At 51.7% G+C, this 18,166-nt stretch overlaps 11 protein-coding genes across 11 annotated transcripts; 8 read left to right on the forward strand and 3 right to left on the reverse strand.

Annotated features, from left to right (window-relative positions):
- Nucleotides 1-196: 196 nt before the first annotated feature.
- On the forward strand, nt 197-1,354 carry PMZ80_002999 (uncharacterized protein; the record flags this gene model as incomplete). Its single annotated transcript, XM_064871428.1, has 1 exon — nt 197-1,354. The coding sequence occupies one exon, from the start codon at nt 197-199 to the stop codon at nt 1,352-1,354; it is 1,158 nt and encodes a 385-aa protein (XP_064733881.1).
- A 244-nt stretch (nt 1,355-1,598) lies between these two features.
- Nucleotides 1,599-2,601, forward strand: PMZ80_003000 (uncharacterized protein; the record flags this gene model as incomplete). Its single annotated transcript, XM_064871429.1, has 2 exons — nt 1,599-1,619; nt 1,669-2,601. The coding sequence occupies 2 exons, from the start codon at nt 1,599-1,601 to the stop codon at nt 2,599-2,601; spliced, it is 954 nt and encodes a 317-aa protein (XP_064733882.1).
- Nucleotides 2,602-2,878: 277 nt separating this feature from the next.
- On the reverse strand, nt 2,879-4,420 carry PMZ80_003001 (uncharacterized protein; the record flags this gene model as incomplete). Its single annotated transcript, XM_064871430.1, has 1 exon — nt 2,879-4,420. The coding sequence occupies one exon, from the start codon at nt 4,418-4,420 to the stop codon at nt 2,879-2,881; it is 1,542 nt and encodes a 513-aa protein (XP_064733883.1).
- A 581-nt stretch (nt 4,421-5,001) lies between these two features.
- On the forward strand, nt 5,002-6,420 carry PMZ80_003002 (uncharacterized protein; the record flags this gene model as incomplete). The annotated part of the gene is made up of 1 exon (XM_064871431.1): nt 5,002-6,420. The coding sequence occupies one exon, from the start codon at nt 5,002-5,004 to the stop codon at nt 6,418-6,420; it is 1,419 nt and encodes a 472-aa protein (XP_064733884.1).
- Nucleotides 6,421-7,097: 677 nt separating this feature from the next.
- Nucleotides 7,098-7,433, forward strand: PMZ80_003003 (uncharacterized protein; the record flags this gene model as incomplete). The annotated part of the gene is made up of 1 exon (XM_064871432.1): nt 7,098-7,433. The coding sequence occupies one exon, from the start codon at nt 7,098-7,100 to the stop codon at nt 7,431-7,433; it is 336 nt and encodes a 111-aa protein (XP_064733885.1).
- An 830-nt stretch (nt 7,434-8,263) lies between these two features.
- PMZ80_003004 (uncharacterized protein) lies at nt 8,264-9,943 on the forward strand (the record flags this gene model as incomplete). Its single annotated transcript, XM_064871433.1, has 1 exon — nt 8,264-9,943. The coding sequence occupies one exon, from the start codon at nt 8,264-8,266 to the stop codon at nt 9,941-9,943; it is 1,680 nt and encodes a 559-aa protein (XP_064733886.1).
- An 829-nt stretch (nt 9,944-10,772) lies between these two features.
- On the forward strand, nt 10,773-11,753 carry PMZ80_003005 (uncharacterized protein; the record flags this gene model as incomplete). The annotated part of the gene is made up of 1 exon (XM_064871434.1): nt 10,773-11,753. The coding sequence occupies one exon, from the start codon at nt 10,773-10,775 to the stop codon at nt 11,751-11,753; it is 981 nt and encodes a 326-aa protein (XP_064733887.1).
- A 723-nt stretch (nt 11,754-12,476) lies between these two features.
- TES1_1 (acyl-CoA thioesterase) lies at nt 12,477-13,592 on the forward strand (the record flags this gene model as incomplete). The annotated part of the gene is made up of 1 exon (XM_064871435.1): nt 12,477-13,592. The coding sequence occupies one exon, from the start codon at nt 12,477-12,479 to the stop codon at nt 13,590-13,592; it is 1,116 nt and encodes a 371-aa protein (XP_064733888.1).
- A 504-nt stretch (nt 13,593-14,096) lies between these two features.
- PMZ80_003007 (uncharacterized protein) lies at nt 14,097-14,450 on the reverse strand (the record flags this gene model as incomplete). Its single annotated transcript, XM_064871436.1, has 2 exons — nt 14,097-14,362; nt 14,447-14,450. The coding sequence occupies 2 exons, from the start codon at nt 14,448-14,450 to the stop codon at nt 14,097-14,099; spliced, it is 270 nt and encodes an 89-aa protein (XP_064733889.1).
- A 1,463-nt stretch (nt 14,451-15,913) lies between these two features.
- PMZ80_003008 (uncharacterized protein) lies at nt 15,914-16,504 on the forward strand (the record flags this gene model as incomplete). The annotated part of the gene is made up of 1 exon (XM_064871437.1): nt 15,914-16,504. One exon carries the CDS (start codon nt 15,914-15,916, stop codon nt 16,502-16,504), a length of 591 nt encoding a protein of 196 aa, XP_064733890.1.
- A 655-nt stretch (nt 16,505-17,159) lies between these two features.
- Nucleotides 17,160-18,089, reverse strand: MNN4_1 (mannosyltransferase; the record flags this gene model as incomplete). Its single annotated transcript, XM_064871438.1, has 1 exon — nt 17,160-18,089. The coding sequence occupies one exon, from the start codon at nt 18,087-18,089 to the stop codon at nt 17,160-17,162; it is 930 nt and encodes a 309-aa protein (XP_064733891.1).
- Nucleotides 18,090-18,166: the final 77 nt, after the last annotated feature.

The raw sequence follows: 18,166 nt of genomic DNA on the forward strand, positions 1-18,166 counted from the left end.
ACCTAGGTTTGCACACTCTGTTGCGATCACTAATCACTTCTATCGTGTGCGTTCAGCGTCTATGTTGGTAAGGTTTCCTTTCACTCCTGAGAGACAAGCACTAGCAAATGAAATATACCACAGCTATTTCTCGCTAATCCGCCGTCTTCCACAACCGTGCACCTACTAGTAGTCAACTTTCTCTCCAGATTACACGATGAATGCTCACAAGCATCGCGGAGGCGCACAGCGACAGTCAACATCTCAGCAGGAGCACGATGCAACCTCTCCGATGGAGGACGTACTCTCATCCCCTCCACCTCTACAGCAACCTTTTCCACAACCGCAGAGCTGGCCACCACCAGAACGAGCAACTCAGCCAACGGCGACAGCGCAGCCTGTTACCTTCGACCCATCATGGGAGCAAATCGGCGATGTTGTTCGAGCTAGTGATCATGGAAGAAGGAATATCTTTACTCAGATGGGGAAGCAACCAGAAAGTTACAAGAATAATGACTTCTACCTCAACAACAATGGCGAGATCTCCGTGCGTCAACAGGTGCTCAACCTCATGCCAGATGAGACGTTCAACAACCAACATCGTTCGCCAGCCAAACCTCCTCCTAATCACGTCCTACAGTTCAACAGGCCATCGCAGACTTTTGCGACGTCCAATCAAAGCCCTGCGCCTCTATCCAGTGCCATTCAACAAAGACAACATGCGTCTAGACAGTTAATGAGCCCTCAACCAAATACACCTTTACAGGGGCTAGGAGGTACGACAGATCAGCCTCAGCCGACGATGGACGCCAAACAAGCACCGGTGGCTCTCACACAGGCTCCTGAGGCCCAACCAGATCCATTTGTGCAAGACACAGCTGCTCAAGATTTCGAGGTCGATGGCCCTATACCCCCGCCGTGTCTCGTTGAACTCAATGGCTACAGCCGACCCATACAAATAGGCGATGAAGTTCATATCTTGGATCCCGAACGAAATGATCGTAGCGGCATGGTAACCTACATTGTCACCGGGTTCACAGCTGGTGGTTTGTGCAGCATTCGACTCAAAGCAGACATGTTTGTTCCTGTCGATCGTTTATTGCGCACACAGGTATCTTATCTTGCCCAAGTGAGCGTCTTCCAACCCAGGGTTCAGGTGAGAGATGGAAAACCACAAGTTAGAATGGAAGAGGTGGATGCCGGACTCGTCATGGATCGGACTGTCGTGAATGGGTCGAGGAGGTACACTGTCGTTAACGGTGAGACGGGTCGATCGCATGAGGGCTTGGGAGATGACATGATTGGGACTTGGGAGATGACTCCTGAACAAGTCGAGGAGGGATGGATGTTGCAGGACGCCGATGGAAATCTCTAGACTTGCAGGCGAGAAGGTGCCAACTGGTCTGACATGTTGCGCGCTTGGTATTGCGACAACCAAGCATTCAGTACTGCTTGTCAATCCTCAATGCGTCGTGCTGGAAGCAGCAATCAATAGCGAGTATTTGCTTGATCTCAACAAATATCTCTGCGCACTATTTGATAACGGCCTTCCTTGAGCATAGCAATTCTTGCTGCACCTCTTCTCACCAGAGTGGCAGACCCTTTGATTTGTTCACATAATGTCTGCAGCCCACCAACAAGTAAGTCAACCTTATCTCAATACATTCATTGGCTTACACAAAGCTATAGCCAACCGTACCAGTCTTCAAAGTCGGAGATCATGTGCATGCTACCACGGTCGCCAAATTCATGGTTCCTCGAAGTCCGCCTAGCCCGAAACGGGAGGATGAACTACGCTCTTCGTTCTTCGTCACAGCGATGGGCTCAATGCAGGAGATCAAAGAGAAGTTTCCTCCACAGCCAACATACTACGATGGCCGTGAGCTTCCTTCCCAAGGTGGTTTCGTGATGCCTCCCGAGATGACATACGTCGTCACAAAAGTCATAGCACCTAAAGGGCCACTGAGCGAGCCGAGGGATATGTTGTATCACATTGTTCCTGCCCACCCCAACGAATGTCTCTGGCAAGTTCACGGTGACCAACTCGTGGTCAACTCTGTTTTTGAGCGCGGCAGTCTGGTAGTCAGGCTTGATGCGAAAGAAGAACACAACCGGTTGGCCAGTGCTGGGGGGGTCACCAGTGCTTACTGTGCACAGCTCCCCACGAAGATCTACAAAGTCATCAACAGCTATTTGTATTCCTCTGACAAAAAGCCGTTTCAGTGGTGGCTCCTGCCTGCTACAAGCACCGACGATGAGGAGACCAAAAAACGACGTGACCGGGACACCGCCCAAAGCAAACTCAATGCCAACGCGCCATCATTCCAACCTCCTAGTACCATCGAGCCAGAGCCAAGAATCAACTGGGGTGATCAGGTCGAATTGATCAGGAAGATTCAGATTGCAGATGAGACACTGGAACCGCAATGGGTCGATGCGGAAAAATTGAGGATGGCTACATCGGAGGAAGCAAGGACATGGCCTTTGAGTGAAAACAATCCAGACTGGGCCACTCTTGTCAAGCAGGAGCTGGCGCGGTATGCAAGTCAAGTCACCGATACTATACTACAGCTCCCGTCGATGACGATCTCAGGATTTGATGACCCGAAGTGTGATTGTTGAAATGTGTATGTCTTATCAGCTTGTTGGTTCGTTATCTGTTACCAGGTAGTTCAGCATCAGAAGCACCTTATTCTCATAATTCAATGGGATATCTTTCGTGCTCCACTCAATCTCTCGACCCGACTCCGAGATAGTCGTTCTCAATTGTGCTGTGTCAGTTCGTTGTTTGTGTTCAGGTAGTTCAGCATCGAATGTATATGAATTTTATACATCCATAGGATATCCCTCATGCTCCACTCAGTTTCTGAACATAACTCGAACAATATCAGAACATCATTCAAACACTCTTTACTGCCACAGCCGCCTCATCAATGCCCTTAATGCTCGTGTCGCCAACCCCCTTGCGCATCGAATCCTCGCTTGCCCTCGAGGCCTTGCCCACCGCGGCTTCCTCCCGAATGACCTCAGCAGCAGCCACTCTCTTCGGCATCAACCATCTCACATCGATGTATCTCAATGTGCAAGTCATCGCAATAATGAGCACCCACAACGCAATGCAAGTCTGCCATCCATACTTGTAGTACGGTGCTTGTGTAGCCGGCCAAACCAGAACCTGACTCCACGCAGAGACAGCATAGTAACCCGCCACCGCCACACCAACTATCAAACTTCTTGCTTCCGGGTCCTGTGGTATCAGATCACTCAACCACGAGAAGATAAGCGGCGCAGTACCAAGACAGAGGTAGTTGATGAAGTAGCTGGCGTACGCCGTACTCAACCCCACAGAACCAGGGTGACTCGTCCAAATCGACATCGCAATAGCAGGAATCAACCCAATACAAGCCTGAGCCACGATAAGCGTCCACCTCGTCCGCAGGAAATCAGAAAGCAACGCCCATATCCACACGAAGACAACATTGATCGCACCACCACCAATAGGAATAACGTTCACATCCTCCACGCTCCAGACACGGCTGCCATCTGCTTTCCTCAAGCTCTTTAGGAACAAACTGAAGTAATTGTACCCATACGATGCAAGCACAGTACTAATATACAACACCGCAATAAAATACACAACCCACTCCGTGAACGTGCGCCTCGCACCCGCCCAACTCACCTTCTTCGGCTCCGCCCGTCCATACCGTTCCAATCTCGCCATCGCCAGTTCCGCGTGTCGTTTCTTGAACCAGAAGGCGCGCGGATTAGGTTTATTGGGCAAATCCGGCAACATGAAGAAACCCATTGCGCCCCACACAACGGTGATAACCCCGTTGATGACGAAGAGCCAGCGCCACCCGGCGAGACCGTTGCTTCCATGTAACGTCCGCATGATGGCGGCTTGCATCGCCCCGCTCATCATGTATCCCAAAGCCTGACACGAGTGGTAAAACCCCATCCGCTTTGCGAGTTCAGGCGGTGTATACCAGTGCATGAAGAGCGTCATCATGCCGGGCCAGGCGGAGCTCTCACATAGCCCGAGGAACACACGGAGGATGTAGACTGTTCGTGCGGATTGTGCGAGGGCGATGAGGCCGGTGATGAGGCCCCATGTTACTTCTAGGCCGGAGAGCCAGTAGGAGGGCCGGACGTAGGTCAGGATCACTTGGGAGGGGATCAGCATTAGGCAGTAGGCGATGTTGAAGTAGGTTGTGAAGTAGTTTAGTTCGTTGCCGTGGAGGTGGAGGTCGTCGGACATGCCGCTGACGTAGGCGTTGTTGATGTTTTGTTGGTCTAAATATTTTATGACTTGGCTCAGGCATCCAAAAACCAGAAGAAAGGTGTCGAGGCGGCGGACGAGTTGTTTTTCTTCGGCGGTGCGGTGTTCGAGTTGTTTGGAGAGGGCGGGGGAGCGTTGGCGGAAGGTGGTGAGGATGGACATGGTGGGTGGGCTGGCGCTGTTGCGCTTGGGTGGGATGGTGAGGTTAGGACGCTGAAGGTGGGTGGGTGAGGTGGATTGTGGTGTCAGACCACAGTGGGCGGATGAAGGTATTCATGCTTCTTCGCTAGCAGCGAGCGGTATCGCTGCTGTCCTAGCGAGGAAGGTTGTGTTATCTTTCCGTCGTCTGTTGTGTGTCGGGTAGTGCTCGCTTCATAGCGTAGTATCACTAGAGATGTTGACCACGAGGTGATCATCAGGTTGACGACGAGCAATTGGTTGGTGCTTACCCGAGAGAGTGGTGTTCTCCTCGCGCTTGAGCATATTTGGCAGTAGGCTCGTCGATCTTTGTTGATAAACGTGGAGGTCATGCAAGGAAGACATCGCTTGGCAGTGATGGATATGACCGCTCGAGGGTTGATCAGAGAGGAGATCTACGACGAGTGGAGATGTTCCCGCGTGGTAGGACACCGATAGCCGGCCGGTCGATGCAAGTACCTAGAAGCAAGACATTGAAAAGCTGAACTAATTGAGAATTCTTCATCGTCGTGCCTGTTGTTGTTATTGAAGATACCACACTCACTATGGCTCCTCACGCAGTTAGTCCTCCGCCGACGCCAAGCGCGACCACAAGTACAAGTATTGAGCCATCGTTGCCGCGATCAGATGGCTGCTTATCGTACTGGCACAAAACAACCAGAGCATTCTCACATCTCAACGCCAACGCCACTGCGCCACTACCCGAGTCTTCGAAATATGTGATCATCGGGTCAGGCATCACCGGCGCTCTCACCGCGTTCTCTTTGATCGAGAGTGGCATATCAGGCTCCGAAATCGTGATCCTCGAGGCCAGAGAAGCAGTATCCGGCGCTTCAGGACGCAATGCAGGCCATGTCCGTCCAGACGCCTTCCGCGGCTTCACTGGATATGCTTCAATTCATGGGCCCGAGCAGGCTCTCAAGATCATCCAGAATGAGAAATTGGTCTTTGAGAAAGTTGACGAGTTTGTGAAGAAACATGATGTGCCGTGTGACTTCAACCCAGCGACAACCTTTGATGTTTGTCTCACAGAGGACTTTGCGAAGTACGAAGCCGACAGTTTTGAGGCGTTCAAGCAGGCCGGCGGCGATGTGTCGCATGTGAAATGCTATGACGGTGAAGAGGCAAGGAAGCGGACAAGAATACCCAGTGCTGTAGCCGCTTATGAATGGCCAGCTGGAAGCAGTCATCCTGCAAAGTTAGCGCAATGGTTGTTGAACTCCATCATCGAGAAAGGAGTGAAACTGTTCACTCATGCTCCTGCAGTTAGCGTGACGAAAGATGGCAGTAGCTGGAAGGTGCAGACGAGTCGCGGTGCTGTGGTTGCTGAGAAGGTGGTTCATTGCACGAATGCATACTCTGCGACGTTACTGCCACAGCTCAATGGTTTCGTCACACCGAACAAAGCTCAGGCACATTCTGTAATGCCAAACGCTGCCTTCTCCGGCGACAAAATGCTGCAAAGCACTATGTCCCTTAGATATAGCATGCACCACTTCTATTCGTTGATCCAAAGGAAAGGAGATGGCACGTTCATACTGGGTGTATCGAGGGCAAATCCAACGTTGAGTGCCGGAGCGAAAGCACAGATTGTCAGCTTCGATGATTCAGCTTTCGACCAGGAAATTGTGGATGATGCTTTGGCGCAATTTGGGACGATGTTTCCAGAAATGCAGGGCAAACAGCGGCATGGAGAGGGACTTGATCATGCCTGGGCGGGAATCATTGGGATGACACCGGACAACGTCCCATTGATAGGTTCAATGGAGGAGCTGCCAGGTCAGTATATTTGTGCTGGCTTCAACGGACATGGCATGGCAAGGATATTTACCTGCGCTTCGGGCCTTGTGAAGATTATGCTGGGAGGAACATGGGACGAGACTGGGTTACCTGAGTGCTTCCAATATAGTGTAGACAGACTTTCGAAGTCCGCACAGAAAAGCTCGAAGGGTAGTGTGTGGTAGGCACGACTTGCCGGTTTGTGGTTCGTAGCTTAGGGTACAAGACGTGGATCTGCGCTGAAATACAGAACCTTCAAGCGCTGGGTTAGTTGACGTATTTTTTGACTCACAAGACATACATCTTCGTTCTACCAAGCTAATCCAAAGAATTGTGCGCGGCGTTGTCGACGTACGAGGTCCCAGAAGTGCTAGGTATTCCTTGCAGTCCAAGTGGATGTCATCACTTATGAATGGTCCCTGCCATTAGAGGGAGGACAGCTATCGAAGGCAGTCTTCAGTCTTGAGCACAAGGAGAAGGATTCGAAAGGGTTGGTGGTTATAATGCCGATAGAGGGAAGATCAAGACATTTGCCCGAGTACTAACCACGCGTTGAGACGTGTCGAAGGGTTCTGGGCATCCACAACACCTCGGGCCTCAACTCGCGCGCTGCCAACACTTGGTGTCAACAATGACATAGCGAGCGTTCCTATCGATCCGTTCGAAGCTGCATGCGTCTTCCAAATAGTTGTGAGATTCAAAGGAGCTTGTCGACCGGCCAAGCCATATCTATGACGTGGTGTTTTCGATGATTTGCCATAAGAAGCACTGAGAGATAAATACTAGTAATACAGCCGCGGATGACTTTCTATTGTACTGGCATCCAGCTACAGTGCAACAAATCTATCACCGTACGTAGTATATGTCAGCAGCCGCAACTCAACCAGGTTGGGGCAGTTATATGGCTTCTCTCATCATCGGCGCAAGTGTGTTTGTCCACGAAAAGATCAAGGACAAGAAGGAGGCGAAGAAAGAAGCAAAGCGCAAAGCCTACGAGAAGCGCTACGAGGAGCTCGAGACTGAGCACAAGAAGACACAGCATCAGCCAAACCGCCAGGTAGAGAAGGACCAGACGGGCTCAAGTGAAGCATCGAAGACCACGATGGCTGAAGGCGTGAGGACAAGTCAAGACAGCCGGAGATCGGAGGATGGACCAAGTCAATGGGTGAATGGTGTGAGCTCAGAGAAAGGGAGATAGCGAGCACGAGGCAGGGCCAGTCGGACGAAGCTGTTCTGTTTTGGTAGACTTATCAGCTTCTGTTATCGTCTGAGCGAAGCTGCCTCTCCAGTGTTTTGAGTGTTGCGAAGGTTCGAAAGAGGATGGCATGTTCGGGATGTGGCATTGCCTCACGGTTTCTCTGTGGGGATCGGCGTACATAACAGGTGCTACCGCCGTCGTCGTCGTCTTGCCTAAGTACGAGGAAGCAAGCGCTACCAGAGTCGAAAGGAGTTATTGTTCATCTTGCGTACTTGTAGTATGGTAGTATGGTAGGATTCAAGACTCTGAAGCAGCCTCACGGCAAGAACGACGGGGGGTCTGCTCCAAATATGCAGGCCCGAGGTTCATGACCCTCGATCGCGTGGATGAGGAAGGTGCACATCGTAAGCGCGAGTCCGCCAGCCAATAAGAAGGACTTAATTTTTGCACTAGTCGCAGCTCCCCCAAACGACAAAGTTTGCCGTCATAACCGGTCTTCCTGCACGCCTTTCCCATCCCCTGGTAAAGTTGCTGCGAAGTCGAATTTCTGACTCGCATTCAGACCTTACGAGTCGCGGGCATGTTTTCCAGCGGCGCTGTGACATCCTTGAACTCCTTGAGTTGGGCTAAGCTCAGCGCCAGTGCTGATGCAGGCCGAAGGTGAAGTCCCCATTCATGGAGTCCTCCACGTCTGCGGATGGTCCTCTGCTTTATTTTGGAGACATGCCTCCTGCCCCAGATAGCATGTTGAAGAAAGGTTTGAGATACTAACATGCTGCTCCTGCTTCCTGACATTTTGCTATTTGTGCCAACAGCGTTCATCACCACTCATGGACAACTCCTCCCCGCGGCTTACAGGGACTACTTCCTCGAGCCAGACTCTGCATGAAAACGAAGCAGTCTCACCTCCTCCGAGAGTATCAGACTCCAATAAGGATATAGGAGAATCTGATCCAGTCGTCAGAGATCGCCCTCTAGTACAAGACAAAGGGCTCGGAACCCAGGGAGAAGATGAGGAAGAAAGAGCAGGCTCGAAGCAGGTCATTACATTGTCACTGAGCGACCCTGAACATCCCAACAACTGGTCAAAATGGAAGAAGACTCTGGTTGTGTCCGGCGGAATCATGACCGTCATACACAGCACGCTTTCTTCGAGCTTGCCCAGCAACGCTATTCAGTACATTACCAGGACCTTCGGTGTTACGAGTCAGATTCAGCAAGTTTTGCCCATCTCTACATTTCTGATGGGCTACGTCTTCGCCCCAACGCTGTGCGGTCCACTATCAGAGAACTTTGGTCGCAAGCCTGTTATGCTCGTTTCGTTCTTGTTGTTCACCATTTGGACGATGGCATGCGCCGTAGCACCGACTTGGGGCAGTTTTCTCTTCTTCAGGTTCATGTGTGGTGTTACTGCAAGCGCACCAATAGCATGTGTGAGCGGCATATTTGCTGATATCAATGCTGACCCTAGAAAACGCGGGCGTACCATGGCCCTGTTCATGTCTGCAACCACTTTGGGACCAGTTTGCGCCCCGCCAATTTCGGGATTTTTCGCACAGAACACGACATGGCGCTGGGTCTTTGGTTTCGGTACCATATTCGCTGCCGCCACTATACCCTTCGTGGTGTTTCTGCCAGAGACATACGCTCCTATTCTTGCCAGCAAGCGAGCTGCCAAACTAAGGAAGGAGACTGGCAATCAGAATATTATTGCTCAGTCAGACCTGCAGAAGAAGTCGTTCAAGTACGTCATGAGTGTGGTCATGACTAGGCCGTTTCGTATGTTGTTCCGCGAATTGATTGTCTCGACAACCTGTTTATACCTCGCGCTATGTTATGGCATATTTTACCTGTACTTCGAAGCATATCCAATCATTTTCCTAGGACCCGACAGCGTTTACAACTACTCTCCAGGCATCGCAGGACTCACTTTCTTGCCTATTGGCATTGGAGCGGTTCTTGCCATGGGTCTATTCATGATATGGGACTGGTTTTTGGCTCGAGCGCAAGCGCGCAAAGAACCTTGGTCACAGAGGGAGGAATCTAGGAGATTGCCTCTTGCGCTTGTGGGCGGACCTCTCTACGGGATCTCGATCTTCTGGCTAGGATGGTCAGCAAGACCAGGCGTGTTTTGGCTAGCACCTGTTGCATCTGGCATCACTTTCGGTATCGGATTCATGTTGATCTTCATGGCGATGCTGAATTATCTGTCCGACGCATACATGACCTTCGCGGCTTCAGCACAAGGCATCGCAAGCACTTGCCGAAGCTTGCTTGGTGTTTTGTTGCCATTGGCAGCACACACCATGTTTCAAAATCTCGGAATAGCTTGGGCTTGTTCGACATTGGGCTTCTTGAGCTTGTTATTGGCAATGGTGCCTGTACTCTTCATCATCTTTGGTGAGAGGATTAGAGCTAACAGCAAGTTCTGCCAGGAACTGAAAGCGCTGCATGAAAAGGAGCTCGAGGAGAAGGAGAGCAGTGAACAGTCTACATCACAACAAGTATAGACAACATCAATAGATTCGTGCAACTTAAAAAGAGGCTGGGGGTCTGCAAGTACGGGCCTCGGAGAATCTGAGCTTGTTTTGTGCTTGTATCTTCCTTGCATGTCTTATCTTCAAAGCAGCGAGGCCACAAGGCTCACGTCGACGGACCCGATACACACCTTGGCCTCCGGTTGATATAGAGAACCCCTAGCACTGCATCGCTCTCCCCTAGCCACGACCGGGCAAGAAACAACACGAATAAACCGCCAAGGCGTGACGCGTGCGACAACCACCAGCTTGAAGAGGCTAAGAGCTCGCATACGCTTGCGTCTTTCAACTCTTTTAGCCTCGGTGCGCACGAGCTCTGAGTCTCCAGGCCTGTCCCACCAATCAAGTTCATGACCGTTACCCTTGTCTTCGGGGCTTGTTCCAGCTCTGATTCGCGATGCACGTTCTCTCCGGGCCTGATGCTTGTTCTGCCCCAGTGACTACGAATGGTGTCCGCGTTAGGCGTACTTGAGTTACAGTGAACCTGAATTGCTGACACCTGGGCTGAACCCGAAGCGAAGATTGCTCGTTGTCTCAAATTTTGTTACACTCGTTGTCGGCGTCGCATGTTGATTGTCGCTTCCGGCTCTGCTCTGCTTGCCTTACCTCATCTTCGCTGTGTTTCTCGACGTTATCATAGATACATTGACGATCGCTACGCCGTCCTCGTCCATACCTACCAGCTGCCGGCCTAAGGCTCTCCGAAATCGTATTGCGACCCGACAGGTCATCCAACACTCAGTCTGCCTATCTCACCGATGACCCATCCCACCCTCCTCTAACGCCGCACCAGCGCACTACAATGCGAAACCGCGCCTACTCCAAACTCCGCGAAACAACCTTCGATCTCTACACCGAACAAGAGCGCCTCCCATGGTACTACAAGGCCCTGAGCACATTCTCCGCATGGCTCGTCCTAGCAGGCTACATCCTCTTCAGCATCGCATACACATCCACCGCAGATGAACTGCGCATCTCGCCCAATTTCATCACCGGTTTGGCCGCGACGGGCGTCTTCCTGGGCTACCTTAGCGATGCGGCGCTCGCGTTCCTAAGTCGCAGTTTGATATTCACGTTCGATGGGGTGTTGATGCCTGTGCTTACGGCTAGCGCGGTGGGCGTGTTCAGTACGGTTGTGCATCGCGCGTTGAAGAAGAGGACTGAGCCGGGGAATGAGATATATCTTGTTTTGCCGCTTGTTGTGGCGGGGGTGGGGAGTGTGGTGTCTGGGGTGTTGAGTTGGGTTGTGTATAGGAAGTTGCGGAAGATCAAGGAGTTGGATGCGAGGAGACGGGCGCATATACCGTTGGGGGATTTTGCGGGGAGTCCGATGTTGGGGATGGGTGGGGGTGGAAGTGGGCTTGGACATGTGAGTCGGGAGGTGAGGGATATGGTTCCTGATGATGAGCAGCAGAGACGGCAGTTGATGCATTTGCTTATGGCTAAGGATGATCGGGGGAGACATTCGAGTGTCGATGGGGGCAGTTCGACGTATCGGATTGATTTGCCGTGGGAGGAGGGTGGTGGTAGTAGCAGTAGGCCGAGGAGTGGGAGTTTACCGCCTGCGAGTGCTACTGCGAAACAGCCGAGTAGGTTCTCGATACAGGGTTTTGGGATTGGTAGGGAGAGGAGTAATACGGGTGATACGTTCAAGGATCCGAGAGAGAGGAGGAGGGAGCAGATTGAGAGGAGTGGGTTGGTTAGTGGTAATGGGGTGAACAGTCCTGCTTGGCATGGGCAGAGGTATAGTCCGCCTTTACTAGGGACTCCGAGGTATGGATGATGGGTTTAGATTGAGGGATTTGGCAAATATGAGCAATGATCTGGTTTAGCGAGGTGTCTGGAGTAGGTTTAAGGGATGATATTGGTTACATGGACACGGTACAAAAGCTGGATATTGTATCAATTGATGGAATATAATGGTATATACTGAGTTCAACCAATTTTCAACGATGTACGAAGGAGGACGCTTCCTGCCGGGTTCGTTCCTGGCGATCTTAGGAACTGGCAACATCGAATTATGGTAACTGAGCAGCGTTATGCACCGACTCCCTCGTGAAATTACGGTCCACTCTCGTCAACACAAGCTTGTAGGCTTCAGACGAGAGGCAAGCTAATTCCCCAGAAATAGAAGCACTCTCATACAGCAGTCCAGATTCAAAATGCACCATGCATGTGCTTCGAAGCTGACACAAGCTAATCCCGAAATAGACAATACCTCGGCTGTCCTGGATCGACGTCGATGCGTCTGCGCTCGATGACAGCAGTGTCCGAGAAACGCAGTCCAGCTTCTCCTGAAGTTGCGCCGTGCTCGCTCATAAGACACTGGAAGTCTCCTATCCATCCCAAAGATCGTCACCCTTCCTCCACGAGCTCGAATCCTCCGTCAACCACTATCTGCTCAGGCGACATCCCAACCTATTGGTGGTCGACAAGCACACCGACATCATACCTTGCTCATCATCCGCAAATCTCTGCCCCCCACCCCGTCCACAAATTCACCACGATGTCCCGCGCAACCCTCATAAAACCCCCCTCAACCCTCCCCCACCACTCCCCCATCGAAAACGCCCTCCAACTCCTCCCCCTAGCCGATATAGGCCCCGACATCTTCACCAATGCCCGCCCCCTCTGGCACCCCCCAGGCGCCCGCGGCATCTTCGGCGGCGTCGCAATAGCCCAATGCTTATCAGCAGCACAATTCACAATCCCAGCCCAAGAATATACGGTACACAGCATGCACTGCTACTTCGTGCTTGCAGGCAACGGCGAGATCCCAATCCTATACCATGTTGAGCGCGTCCGAGACGGGAAAAGTTTCATCACACGGACTGTGCAGGCGCGACAGAGGGGAAGGTGTATCTTTACGACGACGATCAGTTTTATGAGGACTGGGGCTGGGGGTGAGCGGACGGTTGATCATCAGACGCCCATGCCGAGTCGGAGTGATATTGCGCCGCCGCCGGATGGGGAGACGGGGCTGGCGAAGCTGGCGGATGCGGATACGCCGTTCGAGCAGGTGCGGTGTGCGGTTAAGCAGGGGAATAGTCTGCCGCCGCAGGATAAGGTGTTGAGGCAGTGGATTCGGGCCCGAGGCCGGATAAGCGATTGTCCGCCTAATGTGCGGGAGGATGAGAGTATGAGAGGGCAGAGATTGAATATGCCTGGTGATAATCACCAGGCGCATCTGAGTGCGATGGCGTATATGTCTGATAGTTACTTTGTGGGCACGGTTGCGCGGGCGCATAATCTTATGAGATTTGCGAATCGGAGGAATATTGAGAGGACGTTGAAGGGGTTCAGTGGGAGTGAGGAGGAGAAGAAGATGATGAGGGAGTATCTTGAGCGGATTGCGCGGGAGGAGGCGGAGGAGAATGAGGGGGTTAAGCCTGATGATCGGAGGATTGGGATGATGGTTAGTCTGGATCATAGTATTTGGTTTCATAATCCGAGGGCGTTTCGGGCGGATGAGTGGTTGTTGACGGAGATGAATACGCCTTGGGCTGGGGATGGAAGGGGGTTGGTCATGCAGAGGATTTGGGCGAAGGATGGGACGTTGATTGCGACTTGTACGCAGGAGGGGTGTGTGAGGTTGCAGCAGGAGAAGGAGATTAAGCTGTGAAGATTTGCGTGCACTATGGTAGTGGTGGGATGGATGATAGATTGTATTGTATTTCTGTAGCGGATTGTTTCTTGAATCGACTTTGCGAAATCTCATATGAAACAATGTACTCGAATTGCGCTTATTGAGATGCCACTGTTTCGAGTCAGTCGATGAACCTGTGTAAGTTGTAACAGACAGATGTGGTAGCCTTGACCCATCGTGTAATGTGTGATAGCGAATTTGAACTCATCGCGGAGCCAGCACCTATTGCCCGAACTGATCCCGGTGAAGCACATTTCATAGCATAAGGGCAGTTGTCTCTTGCCTCGTGTGTCGCGATATCCAGGCTTACGTCTCAGTGGCTGATGTCGTCAACAGGTCTTCGATATATTCGAAGCGCCTCGAGCTTTGGCGCAATATCAGTTGCACCCAAGCACTTGCGCATGCATCGGAAATGCGTCGAACGCTCAATTCGAGCTTAAGCCAACGTAGCATTGCATGCATCATGTCTGGAGGCAACCATCAACCTTCAAGGTTGATGCCTCGACCAAATCGTGCATACAAATGAGCTTTCAAGCCATCCATTTCCTCCTTCATGGCGGACAGCTCATCCTCCAGCTTGGTAACATCCTCGTCAATTTCTGTCGAAGACGTTGCAAGCAATTTTTGTGCCCTTGCTAAGGGTACTGCGTAGAATGTGTCGCCCACTTTGTATTGTACTGGCTCGTCTTCGTCTGCCAGCTCAAGTTCGGTAGTGATCTCTTCGAGGTCTTCCTTCTCCTTCTGCACTCACACGTTAGTCCTGATATGCGCTCTGGGGGAGCAGTCGTATTGGAAAGCCCGACAGCTTCGAAGTTCTCTGCCTCTAGGACCCATGGTGGGGTGTCCTTGTGATATCTGCCTCGTCGAAGAATGATATCCATACGATCACCACTTACCTTCTTGGTCTCTAGGTCATCCTCGATGAGCTTACTGCGATTGTGTATCCTCGAGAAAGAGTTGATCTTGTCTTGGTCCTCTTTTGTTACTTCGTTGTCGGTGGTTTCGGACTCCTCTTCCTTGGACAACTGATAATTCTGCGGTCAGTAGATGGTGGCGCAAGAGGGCGTTCGCAGCAGTGTGAGCCAATACTTCAATGGCCCCATAGGCATGAGCGACTTACTACACGGCGTGAGAGCATCTTCACGAGCAGGGGCTTGGCTCGGGTGGCTAGTCGGTAGAACTTGTTGCGTGCCTGTTTGTGTTCGCTTTCTGACACTACAGGATATGGGAGCTGCGAGAAGACTGCCTTTGTATTTCAAACAGAATATCTTGTTTGTTTATCGTGTGATACGTAAGGATAAGTTCCTGCACCACTTATGAGATGCATACTGATATTTCAGGCAGTCAGGCCTTAAGCCAAGAGAAAGTTAGGGTCACTACAAAAGTCGTGCTTCTCAACCGGCGAGCACGAAGATTTAGAGTCTGAATCAGCTTTCTTTCTTCGAGAAACTATACATCTTTACAATACTACAACTTATGATGTCGTGCCCTGCGGCAAGACGTAACCGCTCAATCGATATTTGTGCTGGAGATGCTGGTCATTGTCGATTCTTTGATCTTGACTCCCCAACTAGAATGACAGTCAAGCGGTCTACCCTTGGCCATGTATGGCCAGCTTGAACCAGAGGTTCGGAAGGAGTTACACGAGTCCGAATGGTGTTCTCATCAGCCTGGGGTAATTGCGCGAGAGCATGCGCTTCCTTCAAGGAAGACAGATTCCGGCTCGTCTCGCCGCTGCCTCTGTTCTTTTCTCTTTGCAATATCGAGGAAGGTAAGAACAACACAGCTTGAAGCCCGTGACTGGAAGCCAGGTTTGTGGTTGCTCTTGGTATGTTTGCTGCCATGCGACTTCGCGATTGTGTACCCAGGAACAGCATGCTGTACTACGTACCTCGTCATGGCCTCGCCTAGCACCACGGTGCTTCGACCTAAAACCCTTTCCTATCCACGATGCATCTCAATCATCAGTTCATATCAGCGCTGTTGTCGCCCTCGACCATTCTCGCTGTACCCAGCGTTGTGGCTCAAAATGCGGGCCAAGCACTTCATACTTTGCCTCCTTTTTGGCATCGTCAGCGGGACCGCCTTGCAGGAATGGTCGTTCCCACCACTGTACCGCACTGATAATACTACCAAAGTTGAGCTTGGGCAGACTCTGCCGCTTCAATGGAGCCTATTCATGTACATCTGGGTAGACAAGGAATACATGAACAACTCAGTTGTTGAGCTGTGGATAGCGGACGGATTAGTCCACAAATATCAGCACCGTATAGTGTGTGAGTAAGTACATCCCGGTAATGAAGCGTTCGACTGACGGACCGTTAGCCAATCTTGATACCTATGAGACCCTCACGCTCAAATGGGTGCTTGATCTACCTGAAGAAGAGGTGAAAGATATCCCTGTCTGGGAGTTCAGTTTTCTCCCCGTCGGGTATGATCCAGCAAAGGATGAGTACAATGCGAACCTGAGCAGTCCTTGGATCATCATTGACGCTGACTTTCCGACTACATGTCCGGGAACAAGTGAGATCGCTCATGATCGAGGACTCTCCCGCGGCGCCAAAGCGGGGATTGCTGTGGGTGCAGTTGTCGGCGCCTGCTTAATGTTCGCCCTCGGCTTCCTACTTGCCTTTCTAAGGTTCAAGAAGAACAGCAACGACGAGGACCAAATAGCTCGACCTCCTACGCCACTGGCTCCACCGCCAGCGTTCACTTCTCAGCAGCACGTCAATAAGGTCTCGCTTACGCCACCTCACTCAGGGCAACACGCATCATCGGTTCAAGTGGGAGAGGAGGAGGACACAGTCAAGCGACTTAATCTTTCACCCCGGTCAGCAAGCTTGGACGGTAGCACGGTCAGGTCGCCCATTGAGATGCCTGGGCCTTGAAAATGGACGAGAGATGTTCGACTCAAGCGAGTTCGAATCCGTCGCGGCTGTGGCATGTACTCCAGCCGAGCATCCGCTACGCATATGATCATCGCAGTATGTACGTGGCAGGCAACGAGCGCAAAGAGGCAGAAAATGGCTCAAGCATGTTTGCTCTAATGCAAGCTCGCGATCTTGTCTCACCAGCTGCGTCTTGTGCGACACCGATTCGTCTTTTGCAATGCGTCGAAACTCCGTGATCTGCAGTCCATCTCCGTTACCCAAAGAACCATATCCTATGTACCCAAGAACGCCGCCGTTCATTTCCAACCATGATCCTGTCCAATATCCGTGCGAACCTCTAATGCGCCGAGCCTGATGTCCAATATTCGCTCGCAGTCCCTATCAGCTCTGGGTTCCGTGTGTGAATGGAAGGTGCTGTCTGTTCCGATGCGCCGCATGACATCCCTTATGTTGACATCCATCATCTCGTGTGGCGTCATGTCGGGCTCTGCACTCTGTGGGGATGGCTGTTGCGTAGGCTCGGATGGTGTTGATAGCTCGTACCCCAGTGTTCTCCCACAGGACCTTCTCTGTCGTAGCGGACGGCGATGGTCAATATACCAGTAGCTGTGCGGACTGCACGGTGTCATGAGGCCATGTCCAAGCGCACATGTCACCTTGCCCTTGTCTGAGACACAAGCTCAAGGCGGCCTCGACACTCTCTTCCGTGGGGTATCTTCCCCTCCCTCTTCTTCTCCCTCCTGAAATGCCAGCCCTGCTGCACCACAGGCTCCCACACCTTCGTCGTCTCATTAAACCGATGGTGCTCAAACTCCGTCGCGATGAGCGCCTGCGATCCATACTCATTCCCCAACAACCTCGCATACTCAAACGGGATCTTCACGTGAATTCCCTCAAACTTACTATCCCTCAACGGAAAGATGTCCAGCTCAAGGTACTCATGCTTATCCTTACTCATCAACGCCCCCTCTACCCCATTCTTCCGCCTCTCATCATCAGGCCGCACAGTCGAAACATCAATGAACAGCCCATTCTCAGTATCAATCCACCTCGCATCTATAACATTCAGCCGATCAGCCTGATCGCGAATGATATAGTGCGGATTAATCTCAAGCAGATACGTCCTCCCCCTCTTCACACCAGGCAGCGAATAACGATACTCCGTCATATTGTAGTACTTCGCCAGGAACGCAATCGTACTTTCCGAAACCTGAACATCAATATCACTATCCCAGGGGAGGATTTTGCCATTCCACCACCAACCCAGCAGCGTGCCGTGCATGATCCAGGTTTCGGCACCAATATCAGACATGGTGGATAGAAACGTCTGCATTAGCGCTGTTAGGTGGGCGAGGCGGACCTCCTTGTTGACTTCTTTGGCCGCGAAGCGACCATCGTAGTGTGGGTGGAAGGTTGATTCGTGGAAGTATTTGTCTTTGGGATCGCCGGGTTTGCCGCTGCGGGAGGTGGTGAGGTTTGTGCGGACGTCGAGGAAGTCTGCGTCTGCGAGGGTGGTGGGGACGTTAGTGCTGAGGAGGATGAGGGAGATTGTGATGGTTTGGAGACATGGTAGGAGTCTCATGTTGATATGTTAATTGGTAAGGACGTCGTGTTGGAGGTGGCCATTGAAATGAATCCAGTATCGATCCGATCTGTTAT

Source organism: Knufia obscura (assembly GCF_036327395.1).
Source record: "Knufia obscura strain CCFEE 5817 isolate CBS 148926 chromosome Unknown scaffold_2, whole genome shotgun sequence".
NCBI classification, from domain to species: domain Eukaryota; kingdom Fungi; phylum Ascomycota; class Eurotiomycetes; order Chaetothyriales; family Trichomeriaceae; genus Knufia; species Knufia obscura.